Below are 24,034 nucleotides of genomic sequence, written 5' to 3'. Positions count from 1 at the left end.
GATAGTCTTTCATTAAATGGTGATGGAAAAACTGGACATCCACATTAAAAAGAATGAAGTTGGATCCCTGCCCTAAACCATCTATAAAAATTAACGCAAAATGGACCAAAAATCTAAACATAAAAGCAAAAACTATGAAACTCTTAGAAGAAAATATGGAGGAAAAGCTTCACGGTATTGGATGTGGCATTGAATTCTTGGATACGGCACCAAAATAACAGACAACAAAAGAAAAAATACATAAATCAAACCATTAAAATGAAAAACCTTTGTGTATCAAAGGACACTATCAACAGAGTGAAAAGGCAACCTACAGAATGGCAGAAAATATATGCAAATCACATATCTGATAAGAGATTAATATCTAGAATATATAATAAACTTTTGCAACTCACAGACAAAATAACAACCCAATTAAAAATGAGCAAGGAAATTGAATAGACCTCTGTAAAAGAGATACACAAATGGCCAAGAAGCACATTAAAAGACACACATCGGCCGGGCACTGTGGCTCGTGTATGTAATCCCAGCACTTTGAGAAGCCAAGGCAGGCAAATCACTTGAGATCAGGAATTCGAGACCAGTCTGGCCAACATGATCAAACTCTGTCTCTAGCAAAAATGTAAACATTAGCCAGGCATGGTGGTGCATGCCTGTGTTCTCAGCTACTCCAGAGGCTAAAGCAGGAGAATTGCTTGAACCTGGGAGGCGGAGGCTGCAGTGAGCCAAGACTGAACCACGCACTCCAGCCTGAGACAGAGCAAAACTCTGTCAAAGAAAAAAAAAAGGAAGGAAGGAAGGAAGGAAGGAAGTCAGGAAGTCAGGGAGGGAGGGAGGGAAGGAGAGAAAGAAGGAGGGAGGAGAAAAGATACACATCACGAATCATTAGGAAAATACAAATTGAAACCATAATGAGATATCACATACCCATTAAGATGGCTACTGTCTTAATCTGTTTTGTGCGGCTGTAACAGGATACTTGAGACTGGGTAGTTAACAGAAACTTACTTCTTCACAGTTTTGGAGATGGGAAGTCCAAATCAAGGTGTTAGCATCTGGGGTGGACATTCTTACAGCATCCTCACAAGGCAGAAGGTGAAGGGCAAAAGAGGGTGAGCCCTCTCCCATAAGCCCTTTTTATAGCCGAATTAATCTACTGCTAATGGTGCAGCCCTTGTGACACAAACCCCTCTCCAAAGGTGCCACCTCCCAATACTGCTGCATTGGGAATTAAGTTCCCAACACATGAATTTTGGGAGACACATTCAGACTATAGCAGCCGTGATTGTTTTCTTAAATGAGAAAGTAAGTACTGGCAAGGACGTGAAAAAAATTAGAAGTTACACACTCTTGTTAAGAAGGTAAAATGGTGCAGCCCCTATGGAAAACAGTTTGGCAGGTGCTCAAAAAATTAAAAATAGAATTACTCCATGACCCAGCAATTCCACTTCTGGGTATATATTCAAAAGAAACAATAGCAGGGACTTGAACAGATTTTTATATACCCAAACTCAAAGCGGCATTCTTCACAAGAGCCAAACAGTAGAAGCAATCCAAGTGTTCATCAACTTATGAATGTTTAAACAAAATATGGTACATGTATACAATGGAATACCATTCGACCTTAAAAAAGAAGGAAACTGACTGTCACAATATGGATAAACCTTAAAGACATTGTGGTAAGTGAAACAAGCCAGTCACGGCTGGGCACGGTGGCTCACACCTAATCTCAGAACTTTGGGAGGCTGAGGTGGGTGGATCACCTGACGTCAGGAGTTTGAGACAAGCCTGGCCACCAACATAGTGAAACTCAGTCTCTACTAAAATAAAAAAAAATTAGCTGGGCATGGTGGCAGGCACCTGTAATCCCAGCTCCTCAGGAGGCTGAGGCAGGAGAATCTCGCTTGAACCAGGAGGCAGGAGGCAGAGGTTGTAATAAGGTGAGATGGTGCCATCACACTCCAGCCTGGGCAACAAGAGCGAAACTCCATCTCAAAAAAAAAAAAAAAAGAAAGTCACAAAAAATCAAACTACTGCATAATTTCACTTATATGAGGTACCTAGAGTAATTAACTTCATAGACAGAAAGTAGAATAGTGACTACCAGGGGTGATGGAGTTATTGCTTAATGGGCAGAGTTCAGTTTGGGATGATGAAAAAGTTCTAGAGACAGACAGTTATAATGAGTACACAACAATGGAAATGTACTTACTGCTACTGAACTGAAACTTTAAAAACCATGTTATGTATATAACACTAAAGTAAGTAACTCAAAACATATCATGGAACTAAAAATAAAATGGAAAACTATTAGCTTCTAGAGGATTATCAGGAGAAAATATCAGTGACCTTGGTCACGTGGTTTCAAGATGAGTCTGTAGATACAAGACTAAAGTCACGTCACACGCAAGAAATGGTTGATATACTGGACTTCATTAAAATTAAAATCCTCTGCTCTGCAAAAGACACTGTTAAGGGAATGAAAAAATAAGCCACATATTAGAAGAAAATACTCGCAAAAACCTTATCTGATAAGGAACTTGAATCAAGAACATAGAAAGAGCTCTTACAAGTCACTAATATGACAACAACCCAATTTAAAAATGGGCAAATGTTCATGCCAAGTATTATCATTAAAAAAAAGGTGGGGGGGGTGCAAATGAGCTGAGAAAACAGCAAGACGGAGAGTGACAACGAATATAGGGACTCTTTTTGGGAAGATGAAAATGTTCTGAAATTAGTGATAGTTCTACAACATTGTGAATATACCAAAAAAAAAAAAAAAACAGAATTGTACACTTTTAAATGATGAACTCTATGGTACATAAACATATCTCAATCTTTCAAATGCAATAGAGAAAAAAAAGCAGAGATTTCTTTTTCTGCCTCTGGACATACTTTACTGTATGCAAAGCCTACAACTGTCAGAGGCATGTGAACCAGAGCAACTCCATCTTAAACAGGAGCTGGGTAAATGAGGCTGAAACCTACTGGGCTGTACTCCCAGGCGATTAAGGAATTCTAGGTCACAGGATGAAGATAGGAGGTGGGCACAAGATACAGGTCATAAAGACCTTGATGACAGAACAGGTATTTGCAGTAAAGAAGCCAGCTAAAACCTACCAAAAATAAGACAGGGTGACCTCTGGTCATCCTCACTGCTATATTCCCATCAGCATCGTGACAGTTTACAAATGCCATGGCAATGTCAGGAACTTAATCTATAGGTCTAAAAAGGGGAGGCATGAATAATCCACCCTTTGTTTAGCATATAATCAAGAAATAACCATAAAAATGGACAACCAGCAGCCCTAGGGGCTGCTCTGTCTATGGAGTAGCCGTTCTTTTATTCCTCTACTTTCCTAATAAACTTGCTTTCACTTTACTATGTGGACTCCCTGAATTCTTTCTTGCTCAAGGTCCATCCAGGAATTGAGGTCTGGATCAGGACCCCTTTCCTGTAACAGAACTATGGCAGCCATCTTGAGACTATGAGAGCCAGACAAATCAACACGCTGAAAATGGAAAGAACCTGATCCTTGATGCAAAAGTCAAGGACCAATCCTGGAACTGTCTTTCCATCAGATTTCTTATTAAATGAGGTAATAAATTCCCTGACTGTAAATAAGAAAAGGGGGGAGAGGTGACAGGATCACAACAGTCTACTTAAAATGATATATAGATGGCAAGTATGCCTATGAAAAGATGTTCATTGTGTGTTACTATCATTTTAAAATGCAAATTAAAACAATGAGATTGTTAGAAGGATGGATCTGAAATGCATATTGCTAAATAAAAGAAGCGAGTCTGAAAGGCTACAAAGTGTAAGATACCATTTAATGGACATTCTGGAAAAAGCAAAACTATAGATAGTACCAGATCAGTGGTAGCTGGAGTTGGGAGGGTAGGGTTAAATGGATGAAACCCAGGAGACTTTCAGGCAATAAAACTGTTCTGTATGATATTTCAACGGTAGGTAAATGACACCATACATTTTTCAAAACCAGCAGAACTCAGAAAACAAGAGTGATCTTCAGTAAATGTTAATTTCTAGAAAAACATTTCAGAGGTGAGGAATCCTAGGATGGAATGCAGAATATAGCAAAACAATCTAATTGTAGTGAAAACACATGAAACAACCTCACTAACACAGTAAGGGGAAAAGTAGTGATCCAAGTAACTTTGGGAAATAGCAGTCTATTAAGACTGAAGGCAAAAAAGCTATGCATAAATGAAACTGGCTCAATTTCCCCCATAGAAATTATATTAACAGGTATTTGAATAAACACAGAAATTGACCCTCCCAGTTTTAAAACCTGTAACTTATTATTTGTCTCCAGTGAGTTCATTCTTCAGGAAATGGACCCTCAAGTAAGGGACTGAAACTCACCAAATCATCATTCTGACAATGAGATCTTATACACCTCTTTCCAACCTCACTGGTCAGGACTGCTTCCTTATCCCTTCCCTAATTGCTGTTTTCCTTACACAAAGTTACATTCCTGTTTTCATACATAAATTCCCCAATTTTAGTTGGTAGAGAAGAATGACCTCAAAACTGATCTCCCATTCTCTTCAGTGGATAATACCCAAATAAAAAGGCTTTTTCTCCAGCTGGGTGCAGTGGCCCATGCCTGTAATCCCAGCACTTGGGGAGGCTGAGGCAGAGGATCACCTGAGGTTGGGAGTTCGAGACCAGCCTGATCAACATGGAGAAGTCACGTCTCTACTAAAAATACAAAAAGATTAGCTGAAAGAGCCTAAAAGAAACGACACCCTAGAAACTCAAAAGCAGTAAGCACATCTAGTGTGGTATCTTGGTTTCAAATGCCGTTCTCAAATTAAAAAAAAACAACAACAACAACAACAAAAAAACAGGGCTCTTTGGAGAAACAGCTAATTCTGGGACTAGAGTGGGAAATATGTAAGAGGAGCATGGAGTATCTTGTAATCCCAGAATATAATAGTGGCAGGCCAGGTCTCACTAATTCAGGCCTCCAAAACAACTGTTTTCTGTACACACTGAGTAGTTAGGTTAAATATTAAAAGCTGAAAGAGCTGGCCAGGTACAATGGCTCATACCTGTAATCCTAGTACTCTGGGAGGCCGAGGTGGGAGGATCACCTGAGGCCAGGAGTTCGAGACCAGCCTGGCCAAAATGGTGAAACCCTGTCTCTACTAAAAATACCAAAAAATTAGCCTGGCATGGTGGCAGGCACCTGTAATCCCAGCTACTCTGGAGGCTGAGGCAGGAGAATCGCTTGAACTCAGGAGGTGGAGGTTGTAGTGAGCTGAGATTGCACCACTGCACTTCAGCCTGGGAGGCAGAGCGAGACTCTGTCTCAAAGAAAACAAAAGCCAAAAAACCAAAAAAAAAAAAAAAAAAAAAAAAGAGCCAGTTCCCTTATGTTAAGGCTGGAACATAACAAAAGTCCATCAAGAGTTTTGCCTAGGCCTTTCCTGGGCCTTAAAGCATGACAAAATAATGCAGGAATTCTTAATAGGACCCACTTAGGATTAAAGAATTTTTACTGTGGGTCTTGAAGAAACTCCTCAGGCCTTCTCAAACAAGTTTATTAGGGTTTGGAAGGAACTCCTCAAACCTCCGTGTTTTAGCAGGAGACAACATAAGGGTAATCACCCCAGCACTTGGACCCATTTAGATTAAGTAAGTTTACTAAGGCTCCAGAGGAAGGTCTTCAAGACTCAGACCTTAGTTATGAACTAAAAGAAGTTAATCACTTATGTCTTTAGATGAATGAATACTTACAGGTAGACATATAACTTATAAGGTATATAAGCTCTAGAAAACTTTGTAATATGGAGTTGGTGTGGCAATAATTTCCAGGCATTCATTCTCCCTGTAACCCACTGCAAAAATAAAAACTCTCTTCCTCCCCAGTTCATCTGCATCTCGTTATTGGGCCATGAGAAACAGCAGCCCGACCCTCAGTTTGGTCTGGAAATATAGGCATTTAAAAAAAAAAAAAAATAGGAGTATATACATCAAAGCACTCCCAATGGCCAAAGCTAGAACAATTTGAACAAGAAAATAAAGCAATATTGGATTTGGGGATAATCCAAAGTACAAAATAAATATCTATGAGTTCATACTGATAAAATGATTAAATAAACAAATAGGAAAAAAACAGCCAGATCTCCCATGCAGAAGAATTCCAGTAATTTACGCAGATACTTTGCCCCCAAGGAGGTGGAGTATAACTACTTATTCCGAGAGTATGGACTGCACAAAGTGACTTCCTTCCAAAGCATACAGCATAGAAACAGGGGTAAAAGAGCAACTTTACAGTGGAGAACTCTGATAAACAGTACCTCAGTCAGGTGATCAAGGTTAACATCAACAGTGACATAGTGTTGACATGATATAAAGAAAATGGTACTTCACCTCTATGGGCTTCTTCTCAAACACCCGTAATTCCATTCTAATCATGAGAAAAACATTAAGATTAATCTCAAGTGAGAGACATTATACAAAACACCTGATGAGTTGTCCTTAAGACTGTCCAGGACATCAGAAACAAGGAGAACCCAGGAAGCTATCACAGTGCAGAGGAGCCCAAGAAGACACAACAACTAAATATAATGTAGTAGCCTGCACGAAATACTGGAACAGAAAAAGAGCATTTGGTAAAATACAAGAAATCTCAATAAAGTATGTATGGACTTTAGGGTTTTGTTTTTTTTTTTGGTGGTGGTGGATTTGTTTTTTGTTTGTTTGGTTTTTTTCTGTAGCTGGGACTACAGGCACACACCACCATGCCTGGTCATTTTTGTTTAAGAGCTACATCCAGGCTGCTCTTGAACTACTGGCCTCAAGTGATTCTCTGGCCTCAGCCTCCCAAAGTGCTGGGATTACAGGTGTGAGCCACTGAGCCTGGCTGGTTTTAGCTGATAATAATGTATGGACATAGGTTCGTTAATTTGACAAATGTACCATACCAATATAAGATGTCAGTAATAGGGGAATATGGGTATGGAGTATAGAAAAACTCTATGCTATCTGCAATTTTTCTGTGGCTATAAAGCTATTCTTTAAAAAAGTCTTATTTTAAAAAGTAAATGGACAAGAATATAAAAATATCCTGAAGGAGAAAAAGAAAGGGACAGAGGAAAAACTAGTACTATTAAATATAAGAGGAGGGGTTAGCTAACTACAGCCTACAGTCCAAATCTAGTCCACTGCCTATTTTTATAAAGTTTCACTGATATTTAGCAACGCTCCACCCCGCCTCCTCAAGACTTCTTAGACTGCCTTAGAGGAAGATTATAGCTGTTGTTAACATGTGTGATATCTGTCTCAAGATCTTCAATTGAACTGTAAGACTGCAGTATAGTGGGAGTATTTCCTTTGTATTTAAAAGCAATTTTAAGTTAAGATTTCATAGTGATCAGCTTTGGTATTTCCTCCCATCTTACTAGATTTTGCTTTATAGGAAAGGTCATATTTTGTGTCTGGGACTAATAATATGAGCTAATAAAATAACATTAAAATCAGTTCATGAAAAGCCAATGATTAATTCTCTTACTGAAGTGGTTATGTTGTCTATTAGCCGCTGAGCTCTTCCTTGGCCATCCATGCAGAATTAGAAAGCAGGTTGAACCAAGGAGGAGGAAAAAGCTATGACACTGCATGTCCAGGGGAAATGACAGTCTATCTCCTTTTGCTTCCATGTTGCTTCCAAGTTGCTGATATACACTGTGTATTGTGATCTTTGAGTTGGCGATCATGTGTGGGAACAACTTCCAACCTTATCTTTTTTTGGTGGGTAGCGGATGACCTGATTGAGAAAAGCCATGTGCCCTAGTTCACCTGAACTTTTCAGGTTATGTTGAGAAAGTAGGTGGAGAGGTTGGTGTAGAGTACACTTTTGCCCAAGTACACAGTAGCAGGCTAGAACTCCTTAGTGTGGAGAACAGGGTTAGTGGTCAAGTGAAGGTCTGCACTTTGCTTTGCCTGAGGAACTAGCTGCATCTGATGTCTGTCACTTACTCAGGTTGCTGCAATGCAGGCTGCCTGCCATGTTTGTGCTGATTCTGTTTGTGGAAAAATTTGGGCTGCATAATTAATGTAATACAGTAATTAGTAGCACGTTCTCTGGTTGTCTCTAGTTGGTTTTTTTTTTTTTTTGAAATGGAGTCTCACTCTGTTGCCCAGATTGGAGTGCAGTGGCATGATCTTGGCTCCTGCAACCTCCACCACCCAGGTTCAAGGAACTCTCCTGCCTCAGCCTCCCAAGTAGCTGGGACTACAGGTGACCGTCAGCATGCCTGGCTAATTTTTTTGTGTATTTAGTAGACATGGAGTTTCACCATGTAGGCCAGGCTGGTCTCAAACACCTGACCTCAGGTGATCTGCTGTGTCCAGCCAAAGTATTTTTTAGAGTTCACATCCAGAGGCAGTAAGCACTCTTAAAGTCAGCAAAAGAAAACTTAATCATAGTAATCAATTTCTCCTTCTGACTTCTCTAGTGATAGTACTGTACTCATTTTTCACCTTATTACTTTTTCTCATTCCCCAAAATTCAATATTCTTCTAGCTCCTTTACTAGTTCCTTAACACCTCTCATATTAATCGCTTTTCTTTCTCCTCTTTTTCAAACAGGGTCTCACTCTGTTGCACAGGCTGGAGTGCAGTGGCCTAATCACAGCTCATTACAGCCTCATCCTCCCAGGCTCACGTGATCCTTCTACCTCCCCAACAGCTGGGACTACAGACACACACCACCAAAAGCTCAGCTTTGGTTTTTTTTTGTTTTGTTTTTTGGTAGAGACAAGGGTTTATGTTGCCTAGGCTAGTCTCAAATTCTGGGGCTCAAGCAATCTTCCTGTATCTGCCTCCCAAAGTACTGGGATTACAGGTGTGAGCCCCCACACCCAGCCAATCTTTATCTACTAGGTCAAGACCCTGGTCCAGAAGCTCCTTTCTCCTAAGGTTTTGCCTCCTTATCAATCACTTAACCCTTATATCTCTCCACACTCAGGAATTGCATCAGATAAACCCTCCCAAAGAACAATCATGAGCATAGTTTCTCCCTGTTCCCAGGATCAAGCTTTTCTAAACTTGGGAAGAAAGTGATACGCTATGCATAGTTACACAGGCAGCATCTGAATTGAGGTGTTCCTAATTCCTAGAGACTGGGCTCTTCATCAACCAGCCTTGCATGTATCAGTACTACTCAATGATTTCCAGCCACTATAAAAAAAAAACATTGCTTCATGCTCTGTGACATAAAGGAGAAGAAAAAAAAAATAATGTTACAAAATACTACACTTTTTTTTTTTTCTGAGACGGAGTCTCACTCTGTCACCCAGGTTGGAGTGCAGTGGCGTGATCTCGGCTCACTGCAACCTCTGCCTCCCAGGTTCCAGCAGTTTTCCTGCCTCAGCCTCAGCTGGGACTACAGGTGCATGCCACCACACACAGCTATTTTTTTTTAGTAGAGACGGGGTTTCACCATGTTGGTCAGGCTGGTCTCAAACTCCTGACCTTGTGATCTGCCAGCCTCAGCCTCCCAAAGTGATGGGATTATAGGCATGAGCCACCATGCCCAGCATTACTACATATTTCAAAACATAAATGTTCAAGCATGTCTACATTAGACAAAAATCAAAGCAGTCACATGTGCACACCCATATATGGGATCAATATGTGTCCTCAGGCATGCATACTGGGTAACGTGTTTTATCAATCTTCATAAACTGAGCTCACTAATCCTCCCCCAATAGATTAAAAATGAATGGAATGTCTTAATGCAACTTCAACTACCATCTCTAAACAAAGAAAGCTCACAAACATATCTCTCTCAACATGATGTCTCAGCTACTTTTACTGATTGGAAAATAATGACTTAGATGTCCTGGCAAACACCTTCAATTCAACATATGAAAAGCATCTTACTTTACAACCTGCCTTTCCTTCTAACTATTCCAATTTCTATCAATGAATCCCAGTTACAGGGTTAGCCTGTATGACACTTTCCATTACGCCTGTTTCCCTTATGAACCTGGTAAACATTTATCACACAAATGAAACAATTTTAAGAGAAAAAGGGATGTCAGGCATGGTGGTTCATGCCTGCAATCCCAGCACTTTGGGAGGCTGAGGTGGGAGTAATGCCTAAGGCCAAGAGTTCAAGACTAGTCTGGGCCACATAGTAAGACCCCCATCTCTAGAAAAAAATTAACAAATTAGCCAGGCATGGTGGTGCACACCTATAGTCCTAGCTACTCCAGAGGCTGAGGTGAGAGCATCACTTGAGCCCAGGAGTTTGAGGCTAAAGTGAGCCATTATTATACCACTGCACTCCAGGGCAAGATCTTGTCTCAAGTAAGTAAGGAATAAAAGGGGGTCATTATTAAGAATTAAGCATAGGCTGGGCGCAGTAGCTCAACCTGTAATACCAGCAATTTAGGAGGCCAAGGCGGGCAGATCACTTGAGGTCAGGAGTTTTGAGACCAGCCTGGCCAACATGGGGAAGTCTCGTCTCTACTGAAAAAAAAAAATTACAAAAATTAGCTGGTCATGGTAGCATACACTGGTAGTCCCACCTACTCGAGAGACTGAGGCAAGAGAATTATTTGAATGCAGGAGGTGGAGACTGCAATGGGCCAAGATTCCACCACTGCACTCCAGCCTGGGCAACAGCCTGAGACTCTGTCTAAAAAAAAAAAAAATTCTCAAGTAGAAGCAAGGAAATTTGAGTTCTATTCCTGGTTCTGCTGCTATTAACAGCTTCCTGTCTCTAACCAATTTTCTGGCCTTTAGTGCTTTCATACATAAACTGAGAAAACTAGAACTGGTGTTTAAGGCCCCTTACAGCCTCTAGTGCATATGTATCTGTGAGCAGGATCAACTCACACAAAAGGGAGATCCTTAGGTAATGAGGAAGGAGGAGAGATAGGTCAGAAAACAGGAAAGAACTTGAGGCAACCCAAATGCTTAGGACCAGAAGACTGTGAGGCAACGGTGTGTCTGACTTCCAGTATTCATGTATCCTTTCCATTGGTCTTTTAATGTTTTACTTTTGGCTTTGTAACTCATACATGGTTAGTAGAAAATGTATAAATTAAAGAAACGGGCAAGAAATTATATTAAAATCAACAAAAATGTCAATACCAGCAATGATCACTAGTGTTTTTAAGTTTGGTATAAACCCTTCCAAACATTTTTCCATGCAAATATATAAATGTACTTTTAATGTGCTAAAACAGTTGTGTAGCCAATTTACATAAAAACATATTCACCATATTCATATCAATAGGCACAGTCATTTCATCACTTTTAATGGCAGCTTAGTACTCCATATCATGGATGTGCCACAATTGTTTCACCAAGTCCCTTTTAAATTAACAATATTTCATGAATATATATATACAATTAATACATACATATCTTACAAATATACCTTGTGATCTTGTCGCAACAGTGCCTTACAGTAAGTTCCTCGAAGAATGACTGCCAGGTCAAGGGTAGGGGCTTTTCTTTAGTGTGTATTAACTGTCTGGCCTCCATAAGTTATCCGCTCAAGGAGTATATAACAAAAGAATGGTAATTTAAGAACTGAAGATTTCTCTAAAGCAGTATTCAAGACACCTATTGCTAAAAATAATTTCCACATTTCACTAACACCATCTTATGACTCTTTTTTTGTGACCCATGATACTCACATGTCAGAGCTGGCTAAGAATTTAAAATATAAAGCCACTATTTTTCTTCAGGGAATATATTACCATGCTACAGATCTTAAATGAAGTCTCTGTACTTCTACTGCATCACAGTACTAAGAGATGCTCTTCTACATTCTATACAAAAGAGAAGATACTTTCATTTAATTATTTAAGTACTTTTAAGATCTATGCACAAAGAACTACTGTGATGTAAAATTCATAATCTTTTGCTATTTTCAAATAGGAACAATTAGTCAGATATATAGTAATTATCAAGAAGCAGATTATTCACAGAATTTTCAGGTTTTCTTCAGATTTCCTCGTGGCTTGACCTAATTTAACAATAGACAATGTAGAGCAGTGGAGCTATTTAGGCATGGAGTGACTACAGGACAATGCCTAACTCTGTGACAGCACACAAATGACAACAAAAAACAATGCTCAGATAACTCAGGAGTCTTTTTCCTTCCTCTGCTGTTGAATGCGAAAAACAAAATTGACTACATAGGCAACGGAAGGAATTGAGCTGTCGTCAAATAAAAATTAGGTTTGAGAACAGAGCTGAGGAAAGTCCCAGCTCCATTGTTCAGTCAGCCTGGTCACTTTCAGCAAATCAATTTAACTCCATGCACTCATGTTTCTCACCATTAAATCATGCACTGCTCTATCACCTACTTCAAAGCTATCATGAGAATTAGTCATAGTCAATAAAAGCATATCACATTCCTTAGAACATTATAAAAATATTCACGAATTCTAAAAAAATTTCTAGCAAGACCAGGTGAGTGAAATAAGATACACTGAATTTAAGAAGATTAAATTTAAAAGGCAGGAAAACATCTAGGTTTTTAGATGCTTAGTTATTCTGCCTCACTGGAAAGGTCTAATACTGTACATAAATAATATGATTTCTAAAACAGTAGATTTCAAAAGAAGAAAGTGCAGAAAGGGGTGTAGGAAGCATAGGAAAATGAAGACAGTGAGGGAGAAAACTTTTTTACAACACACATAGTGCCCTTCCTAGGAAGTGCCCCTTCCCTCCCATCTTAATGAATGTCACAGTAGACATGATAGTGTTCTCCATAAAAATATTGAGAGGATGGCCCAGGGCCAATGTGAAAAAAAAGAAAAGGTAGAAAACCACTGGGGCAAAATAGTAACATTCATATTGAAATACTGATTTTATAAGAGGAAGAAACTTTTAAGCCAGAGAGAAGACAATTACTCATTTAAAATTAATGTAAGTGGACAGTAGAAAAAGAGTGAAAAGTTTTTCATCCATCTCAATAAAGAGCTACAAAATGAATCTTTAACAGAATGGAAAAAAACTAACAATAGACATTAAAGAAACAAAAAATTTAAAAATAGGGTCTTTGTAAATGCCAAAAGTTGGTTTATTTGAAAAGACTACTAAAAGTTCTATGCCCCAAGTAGGACATATTAACAAATAAAGAGAGCCATTTCTCCTTCAGACCAAAATACAGCAATAAAAATTACCTGCCTACTTTAGACAACCAAGACACACTGGATGCCAGGCAATGAAGGACAGAGATCCCTGAAAATCAGGAGAGAGAAGCTCAGCTGTACTATTATCCAAGCCTACTACTGCATGATACAGATTCCAGGCCTCTGCACTGGTAGGAAGAACCCAGGTAAAACCTGGAGGACAACTTCCTGAGCTGACATGAAAGTGAGAGCCAATGGAAACCAAGGCAGAACAGAGAAATGGAGAGAGAAGAGATAAGGAGCCCAGAGATCTGCAGAAGATCCACTTCAAGAATTCAGCAGGATACTGACAAGCACATGAATGTGAGGTACTTATCGAAAACCAGGGAAAAAAACATCCCAACAGTATACAAATCTGGCCAGATGTCACTCTAAGCCCATACAGGTTTCCACCATTCATGCTTAAAAAACTTATTTCACTCACATGGTGCTGAGTACAAATCAGGAAAACCGTGCCTGAGTAGTGGAGAATAATTAGTCCTACAATGAGTACTGCTCCAAATGTGCCTAATAAGCTAACTTAGATCAGACAATGCAGAAAAATGATATAAAAACATAATGATATGTTCTTATACATACATGAAATTGAGTAATTTCATTTTCAATAGCATCTAAAAGTAAGAAATACCTAAAAATAACTTTAACCAAGGAAGTGAAAGACTTATACACTGAAAACTACAAATCGTTACCAAAAACAAATTTCACCTAAATAAAGAGACATTTATGTCCATAGGAAGGAAGACTTATTATCACTAAGCTATCAAGACTCTTCGATGTCATTTATAGATTCAATGCAATGCCTATCAAATTCTCAATGACTTTACTGCAGAAACAGAAAAGCCCAGGAGTTTGAGATTACAGTGAGCTGCGATCATACCACTGCACTACAGCCTGGGCAACAGACCAAGACCTTCTAAAAAATAAAGAAAGAAAGAATAAAAGGGCCGGGCGCGGTGGCTCAAGCCTGTAATCCCAGCACTTTGGGAGGCCGAGGCGGGTGGATCACGAGGTCGAGACATAGAGACCATCCTGGTCAACATGGTGAAACCCCATCTCTACTAAAAATACAAAAAATTAGCTGGGCATGGTGGCACGTGCCTGTAATTCCAGCTACTCAGGAGGCTGAGGCAGGAGAATTGCCTGAACCCAGGAGGCGGAGGCTGCGGTGAGCCGAGATCACGCCATTGTACTCCAGCCTGGGTAACAAAGAGTGAAACTCCGCCTCAAAAAAAAAAAAATACAAAGATTAGCTGGGCATGGTGGCACATGCCTGTAGTCCCAGCTACTCATGAGGCTGAGGCAGCACAATCACCTAAACCTAGGAGGTGGAGGTTGCAGTGAGCTGAGACCGCACCACTACACTCCAGCCTGGTGACAGAGCGAGACTCTATCTAAAAAAAAAAAAAAAAAAAAAAAATTAGCCGGGAGTATTGGTGCATGCTTGTAATCCCAGCTACTCAGGAGGCTGAGGTGGGAGAATCGCTTGAACCCAGAAGACGGAGGCTGCAGTGAGCTGAGATCCTGCCACTACACTGCAGCCTGGGTGACAGAGTGAGCTCCATCTCAAAAGAAAAAAAGAATTAAGGATCACTTCTAATTCTCATGGAATTGCAAAGGACACCAAACAGCCAAAACAATCTTGAAAAATCACAAAATTGAAAAATGCACACTTCCTGATTTCAAAACTGCAAAGCTACAGTGATCAAGAGTGTGGTACTGGCATAAGGATAGACATATACCAAAGGAATAGAAAGGAAAATTTCAGGAATAAGCCATGTATGGCCAACTGATTTTGAGTAAAAGTACCAGAAAAGAATGGTCTCTTGAACAAATGGTGTTGGAGCAACTAATTTTTCACATGTAAAGAATAAAGTTGGAACCCTACTTCACACCATATATGAAAATTAACTCAAAGGGATTAATGGCCTACATATAAGAGCTAAAAAATATAAAACAGAGATAAATCTTGGATTTAGTAATAGATTCTTACATACGACACCAAAACTATAAGAAAAGAGAGAGAGAAGTTGGGCTTCCTCAAACTACAAACTTTATAATGAACCAAAGACCCATCATTAGACTTAAAACTATAAAACTCTTAAAAGAAAACATAGGGCAAAAGCTTCATGGTATGAATTTGGCAATGATTTCTAGGAAATGACAACAAAAACCCAAGCAACAAAGTAAAAACAGACACACTGGACTTTATGAGAATTTAAAACTTCTGTGCATCAAAGGACACAATCAGCAGAATTAAAAGTGAGGGTGGCAGCAGCCACAGCTCAGGTCCCCCCTGGGCACCCCTGCGGCCATCTGCGAAAAAAAAATTTTTTTTAAAAATTAATAAATGGTAACCTACGGAATGGTAGAAAATTTGCAAATCATCTATCTGACAATGGAGTGTCTCAGTCTATTCTGTGCTGCTACAATAGAATACCACAGACTGAGTAATTTATAATGAAAAGAAATTTATTGGCTCACAGTTCTGGAGGATGAGAAGTTCAAGACAGAGAACGGCATCTGGCCAGTGCCTTCTCGTTGTGTTATCCCATGGGAGAAGAAAGAAAGACAAAAAAGAGACAAAGGGGAGCCAAACTCATTATTTTACAAGGAATCTATGCCCAGGATAACAAAACTCACTGCATTAATCCATTAATTAAGGGCAGGGTTCTCATAGCCTAATCACTTCTTAAAGTTTCCATTTTTATTTTTACTATTTTCTTTGAATAACCCTGGCAGTCTCACCTCTTAATACTATTACAATGGCGATTAAGTTGCAACGTGAGACACTGACACCATAACAGGGAGTTAGTTAATATCCAGAATATATGTATAAAGAACTTTTACAACTCAACGATAAACACAAAAAGCAAATAACCCACTTTAAAAACGGGCAAAGAGGCTGGTTTATGCCTATAATCCCAGCACTTTGGGAGGCCAACATGAGTGGATCACTTGAGCCCAGAAGTTTGAGACCACCCTGGATAATATGACAAAACCATGACTCCACAAAAAATACAAAAATTAGCTGGGCGTGCTCTTGCATGCCTATAGTCCCAGCTACTTGGGAGGCTGAGGTGGGAGGATCACCTAAGCCTGGGGAGGCTGAGGCTCCAGTGAGCCATGATCATGCCACTGCACTCCAGCCTGGGCAACAGAGGGAGACATGATGGACAAACCTTGAGGACATTATGCTAGGTGAAATAAGTAAATTACAAAAAGATAAAATACCATATGATTCCATGTATATGAGGTGTCTAACACAGTCAAACTCACAGAAACAGAAAGGAGAACAGTGGTTGTCAGGGAATGGGAGGGTGGCAAAAAATGGAAAGTTGTTTCACGGGTATAGAATTTGTTTGGAAAGAAAAAAGTTCTGGAAATCAACTGCATGACAACGTAAACACATTAACACTACTAAAGTCTACACTAAGAATGGTTATAATGGTAACTTTTTTGCTATGTGTATTTTACCACAATTAAACAATTTTTTAAAAAATCAACTGTTTTTCTATATACTGGCAACAAACAATTTTTAATTAAAATTTAAAAAATTTACATGTATGTAGTGATATCATTTACAATAACATCAAGAAATATGAAATGGAATAATCTGACAAAAGATGGAAAAGATGTGTCAACTGAAAACTACAAAACTTGGCTGAAAAGAAATTACAGATCTAAAATAAATAAAAGAAAATACAGATCTACATTCGTGCATCAGAAGACTTGATCAATTTTTCCCAAACAGATCTTCGGGGCAACAGAATACCAATGAAAGTCCCAAAAGGCTTTTTTGTGAAAACTACCAGGCTAATTCTAAAATGCAAAGACCCAGAATCACTAAAACAACTTTCAAAAGTAACAAGATAAGGAGACTAACTCTGTTAGTTTTGAAGTCTTATGAACCTCCAGTAATCAAGACTGCATGGTACCTACGTAAAGACAAATACATCGAAGAAACAAAATAGAGTTCAGAGACTGACTGATACATGGACAACTGATTTTTGACAGATATAAAAACAATTCAGTGAAGAAAAATGTATTTTCAGCAAATGAACAATTGATTATCCATAAGCAAATAATTTCCATCCATATCTTACACCATATAAAAAATTTAACCAAAATGGAACACAAACCCAATTGTAAAATCTAAAACTGTAAAACTTCCAAAAATATAGAAGGAAGTTCCTATGATTTGGGATTAGGCAACAATTTCTTAAATATGAAATCAAAATCCTGATCTATAAAAGAAACTGTTAATTTTCACAAAATTTAAAACTCCTGTTCTTCAACACACTGCTGAGAGAATGAAAAGATGGATCACAGACTAGAGAGAATGGATTTGCAAACCATTTGACAAGGGACTTGCATCCCAAATGTATAAAGAACAGTCAAAACTCAAATACAAGAAAACAATCAACCAATAACAACAACAACAGTAAATATAGCTGAAAGACAGGAACAGATATTTTGCCAAAAGGGATATACAGATGGCATATAAGCTTAGGGAGGATGGGCACAGTGGCTCACACCTGTAATCCCAGCACTTTGGGAGGCTGAGGCAGGAGGACTACTTGAATCCTGGAGTTCAAGACTAGTCTGGGCAATACAGCAAGACCCCATCTCTACAAAAAATTTAAAAGATTAGCTGGGCATGGTGGCATAAGCCTGTAGTCCCAGCTACTCGAGAGGCTAAGGTGAGAGAATTACCTGTGCCCAGGAGGTCTGGGCTGTAATCCCAGCTATTCAATCAGTGAGACAAGATGGTCCCACTGCACTCCAGCCTGGGAAACCAAAGTGAGACCCTGCCTAAAAAAAAAAAAAAAAAAAAGGCTTATGGAAAGAGACTGAATACCACTAGCCACAGGGAAGCACAAATTAAAAGAACAATGAGACATCACTAAAGACTGATTGGAAGGGCTAAAATTGGCCAGGTGTTGGTAAGGACGTGGATGAACTTGAATTATCAAACAGTGCTTGTTGCAATGTAAAACTGTACAATTACTTTTAAAATAATTAGTTTGGCAACTTATTTTATTTATTTATTTTTTTTAAGACATGGTCTCACTATGTTTCCCAGGCTGGTCTCAAACTCCTGGGCTCAGGCAATCCTCCTGCCTCAGCCTCCCAAAGTGCTGGGATTACAGGTGTGAGCCACCACACCCAGCCTAAGAACCTCTTTTCTCAATAAATTCCCAAGCTTCAGGTATTCCTTTACAGCAATGCCAACAGCTAACACATACCTCCCTTTTCTAGAAGGAAATGACCTCTTGGAGTAAATACTGGATTCTCCCTTATTTTTCATATTATTACATCTCTTTGCCAGTATATTTTTCTAGTCAATATATGTCTTTGCCAAACAAGGTAGAAAAAAGTTGTCAGGGCAGAACAGGGGCTCAAACCTGTAATCCCAACACTCTGGGAGGCTGAGACAGGAGGATCACTTGAGCCCAGAAGTTTGAGACCAGCCTGAGAAACAAAGCAAGACTCTATCGCTATAAAAAATAAATTAAAAAGAAAACAACAACAACAAAAAAGCGAGGCATGGAGGCACACATCTGTAGTTCCAGCTACTCGGGAGACTGAGGTGAGAGAACTGCTTGAGCCCAAGAATTTAAGGTGGCAGTGACCCATAATCGGTCACTGCATCCCAGGCTGGATGACAGAGCAAGACCCAATCTCAAAAACAAAAAACAAAAAACAGAAAACAACAACAACAAAAAGTTGTAAGGGGGACAGTCTTGCCTGTGATTACTAGTATTATCTAAGAACCTGAAATCATTAGTGTCACTGGAACCAAGCTGTAAGGAAATTTGAACACATTAAAATGAAATCAAGTCATAGGGGGCTATAGGACACAGCACCTGGAGGTGACATTAGAAACTGCAAACAGAAAAAAATGCATAATTAGGGAGTAAAAGCATATGACACAAACATACGTGATTAAAAGCATTCACTGTTCTCCCAACGTCCACACACTCAGAAAAACACTGCTACCTGCTCATGCTAGTCTTCTCACTTCAGCAAACACCAAGAAAAGTCAGTATTCATCACAGTTTATTAACATTAACTCCATTCATTCTCAAAGAGGAAAGACCAGGCAGAAACCTACCTGTGCCCAAAAGTAGGCTACCATAAGGACCCAACAGAGAAAGAATTGGGGAAAAAACTGAGTCCAGGTTTCTTTGAGTAAACATCCCTCAAAAGTTTCTGCTCTTAAGCACACAAATTTAGCAAATTCAATTTGGGGTGTAGTTCCTGTCTACACTAGGAAATGGGAGACAATTACTCCTTTAGTTACAGTCAGAAGATCACCTATAGATTGCGATCAATCATATATGCAAAGAATATTGAAAAATAACATTAATATGTATTAAGAGCTTACTAGATGCCAAATTGCAGCAACCCTCACAACCCTATGAGGTAAATATTATTATTAATCAGGAGGCATTACATTAACTTACCTAAAGGTGGAAACTGGAATTCCAAGTATGCTCATCTAATCACTATGCTAATAATGCTTCAACCTGCCAATTTATTTTTTATTCTGTAAGCCATAAGGAGCCAATGAAAAAAATTAAGGACAACAGTAATGATCTATCTATACATGCTACAACACACTATTCAGCCATATGGAAGGCAGACTGGTGGTGGGGTGAGCAAGGGTCTTGAAAGAGACAGTCAAAGTCTGGGTCAAAAATGCTGAGAAATGAGCATAAGAATGCATAAGAGAGGATAAAAGCCTAAAATCTGTATCCAGTAAACTCAGGTAGACTTTCTGATTGTTCTAAGTATGGGAAGAGATGAAGGAAGCTACCTCGCAGGTTACTAGCTGGGCCACCGGTTAGTAATTACTGTCCATCAATTTATGGAAGACAGGAAGAGGAACTGGTGTTTTAGTTTTGTGTAGGGAACAGGAAGAGGACAAGTCTACTTAACACAAATCAAAATGAGAGAAAGCAATCCTGCAGAATTTCTCTCCCCCGACAAGATAAGCTTCTCATATTACAGAGATCTTAACTTTGAAATACTTTTCAAAAAATAGTCACTTGGGCTGGGAGAGGACTTCAACTAAGTCCTCAGTTTACAGATTAGGCACTGAAGGTTTCAATACCCTACCCAGAGTGCGCACTGTTCAGGCAAAACCAGGACTAGAAACCAGCTTTGTCGGCTCCGTTCTACTTACTGCTCCTTCTGCTCTACCTGCCCTCCCAACCTAATAGAGATTTACCTCCCCAAATACGTTCATGTAACCACTTAGCATTCTTCGACTAAAAACAAAATTAGGTATGTAAGCCAAAAATCTAAAGCCGAGAGCATGTATTTAACTTTCATAAAATTTCTATTTTTCTTTGGAAAAAACTTTCCCATTGAGTCAGTTTCTATTCACTGTCCTAAGACCAAAAAATAAAAATTAAAATAAAAATTAAAAAAAATCCTTTTTAAGCTTAGGCTTTCAACAAACCACAGACCCTCTAGGCTTAATATTCCACCACGTGAAACCACTGACACTGCCAAGGCCTGTTCTGCCGAAACCAGGCCAATTAAGTCAGGGCTCAGCTGCTTCTGTACTAGTGTCAGAAGCAATCTCGATCTCAAGTCAAAGTAAACCTGGAGAAAGGGGCCAGCCTGACCTGCTCCTCAGCCGGTCCCAGCAACGCCCCAGAAACTCTGCTCCTCCTCGCGGCGACCGCCCCTCCGACGCCCGGAGGACACGGAAGGAGCCGCGGGCGCTGCCCGGAATCTGCCGCCAACTTCCCGGCGGATGGTCTGATTCAAAACGCTCCCTACCGTTGTCCAAGCAGACCTGGGCGGAAACTGTGTCCGGAAAACTGTTACCAACTGCTACGGGGACGGGGAACTCCGAAACAACCAAATCACTTCTTATATTCTCTGTCCTAAGTCTGGCGCCTTTTCAAACAATAACCAAATCCCGTAAAGTTTTGTCTAGGATGAACAGTCACTAGGAAAACCTCTATTCGTGATGAATTCGGCTCCCGCAGAAAAGGACCGGCTTGCCCGGAGCCGAAGCCCCCGCCCGGAGCCCCGGGCTCGCGGGCCGCAGGTGCGACCCCACCCAGCCTCCCGGGCCTCCGCTCACCCAGCTGCTGCCAGCGGCCTGCGCGCCCGCGCGCTTCTCCGGCATGGCTCCCGCTTCGGGCTCCGACGCCGCCTTCTCCTCCGGCTCCGGCGGCGGCTCCAAGCTCATGCCGCGGCCATGCCCGCGCCAGCTCGGGGCGCTCTGGGACGACGGCGACGCCGCAGAGGCGGCGGCGGTGCCCGCGCCCTCATGGGCTCTGCGGCCCGCGGCGGCCTGCGGGTCGGGCGGCGGCGCCAGCGGCGGCGCCGAGGGCTGTGGAGGCGGTGGAGGCTGAAGCTGCGGATCCGGCTAGCAGAGGACCGCAGCTCCAAGGACCGACAGACTCGCAGACCGCACGGACCCCGTCTCTCGCAGCTGCCGGTGGCGTCAGGTGTGGGCTGATTGGTCCAAAGACTGCGCCCCGCCCCGCCTCCCCACCGGCCGGCGCTGGGCAGGAGGCCCCGCCCCGCGCCTTAGCTCCCGCCTCAAGAACGTGTCCTGGGCCTGAGCAGCCTCCTGCGACGCCAAGCCCACACCAAGCCCCGCCTCCACCTCGGGACTGGAGCTTTGGCGTCAGGACATCTTGGCGCGCGGGAAATACGTCATCTCCGAGAGCCCCCTACGTCTGATTTCTTTTTCCGGAGAATGTGGGCTGAGCCTGTCAAGTGGTGAGGGGCAAAGGCGTGGGGGTTTTGTAGGGACTACAGTTCAGTTCTAGTCTGGTTTGCGCCAACCCACCAATCTCTCAAGTTTTTCTGTGATTCTCCAAGAAGAAAAGAATACAGTAACAATGTTTCCCAAATGTACTTACAGCACTTTTTATTCTTGAAACATGATTAATATCTTGCAGAATGTGTAGCGCACAGTTGGAAAAGCCTGGCTTTTTATGTTTATTTATTTTGAAAGATGCGCATCTAATACTGATTTTAAAAGTCTAGCGGCCGGGCGCAGTGGCTTACGTCTGTAATCTCGACACTTCGGGAGACCAAGTGAGGTGGATCACCTGGAGTCAGGAGTTCGAGACCAGCCTGGCCAACGTGGTGAAACCCCGTCTCTACTTAAAAAAACAACTAAAAAATTATCAGTCGTGGTGGTGCACACCTGTAATCCCAGCTACTCGGGAGGCTGAGGCAGGAAAATATCTTGAACCTGGGAGCCAGGGGTTCCAGTGAGCCAAGATAGCTTCACTGCACTCCAGACTGGGCAACAGAGTGAGACTTTGTCTCTACAACAACAACAAAACAGACTAGAAAACAATAATATATTTTATCTTTTTACAGACATTAATAGTAGAAAAAAGAGTAAAATTATTTCTATTAACAGGATTATTTTAATTAAAGTTACTTCATTTAAGAATGTTTTACAGGCTGGGCAAGGTGGCTCATGCCTGTATTGCCAGCACTTTGGGAGGCCAAGGTGGGGGGATCACCTGAGGTCGGGAGTTCAAGACCAGCCTGGCCAACATGGTGAAACCCTGTCTCTACTAAAAATACAAAAATTATCTGGGTATGGTATACACCTGTTACTAGCTACTTGGGAGGCTGAAGCAGGAGAATCACTTGAACCTGGGAGGCACAGCTGGCAGTGGTCAGAGATCACACCACTGCACTCCAGCCTGGGAAACAGAGGGAGACCTCATCTGCCAAAAAAAAAAAAAAAAAAAAAAAAAGGGTGGGGTGTGGGGGCCTGAACATGGTGACTAATCCCAGCCCTTTGGGAGGCCGAGGCAGGAGCATCCCTTGAGATCAGGAATTGGAGACCAGTCTTGGTAACATAATGAGATTCCTGTCTGTACAAAAAAAAAAAAAAATAAAGAAAATTAGCCTGGTGTGGTGGCACCTCAGAAGGCTGAGGTGGGAGATTCCTTGAGCCAGAGAGATACACGCTGCAGTGAGCTTGAAACTGCCTTGCCAAAATTATGACTGAGACAGTGAAAGAGAGCTAATTTAATCAACTCTATCTTGCTTCTAACCTCCAAGCTGTCCTTGTTCATTCCTGGGCATAGGCTGAACTAACTTTGGGAGAAACTTAGTTTATAATAGCCCTTTCCCAAAGAAGATCTCCTTCTTGCCTGGGGACTAGATTGCCTTTGTAGGACTAACATTAGCCACACAATTAGAAATTATGGTTTAGGAGTCAGGCAGCTGGAGGCTGCATGATTCTCACCCTCCCTAAACTGCTTCTACAATCAGTGCTTGAGATATTTTGCAGACTCGGCACTTGATGGATTAGCTGGCACCACCCAGATCAATAAACTGGCGCCTCTGATTTTGTGGCCCCTACCCAGGAACTGATTCAGTGCAAGAAAACAGCTCCGATTCCCTATAATTTCATCTCTGACCAGTCAGCACTCCTAGCTCACTGGCTTCCACCCACCCACCAAGTTGTCCTTAAAAACTGCTGGCCAAATGCTCATGGAGACTAATTTGAGTAATAATAAAATTCTGGTCTCCTGCACAGCCGGCTCTGCATGAATTACTCTTTCTCTATTTCAATTCCCCTCTCTTGATAAAATCAGTTCTGTCTAGGCAGCAGGTAAGGTGAACCAACCAGGTGGTTACAAGCCCATATCACATCACTACACTACATCCTGGGTGACAGAGTGGGACTCTGTCTCAAAAAAAATTTTTTGGGCCGGAGGCTGTGGTTCATGCCTGTAATACCAGCACTTTGGGAGACCAAGGTGGGTGGATCACTTGAGGTCAGGAGTTTGAGACCAGCCTAGCCAATGTGGTGAAACCCCATCTCTACTAAAAA

The 24,034-nt window shown here is 41.1% G+C and overlaps 1 protein-coding gene across 1 annotated transcript in view; it reads right to left on the bottom strand.

Moving 5' to 3' along the window:
• Positions 1-21,672, bottom strand: part of MFSD14B (major facilitator superfamily domain containing 14B) — an 83,507-nt gene extending 61,835 nt beyond the window's left edge. Inside the window, exon 1 of the mRNA XM_003938207.4 lies at positions 21,299-21,672. Coding sequence (XP_003938256.1) covers positions 21,299-21,406 — 108 coding nt within the window. The 5' untranslated portion in view covers positions 21,407-21,672. The remainder of the gene's footprint in view (positions 1-21,298) is intronic.
• Positions 21,673-24,034: the final 2,362 nt, after the last annotated feature.

Source organism: Saimiri boliviensis, chromosome 2 (genome assembly GCF_048565385.1).
Source record: "Saimiri boliviensis isolate mSaiBol1 chromosome 2, mSaiBol1.pri, whole genome shotgun sequence".
In the NCBI taxonomy this organism is placed as follows: Eukaryota; Metazoa; Chordata; class Mammalia; order Primates; family Cebidae; genus Saimiri; species Saimiri boliviensis.
The sequence above is the reverse complement of the archived record's forward strand: the minus strand, read 5'-3'. Positions and strand labels throughout refer to the sequence as shown.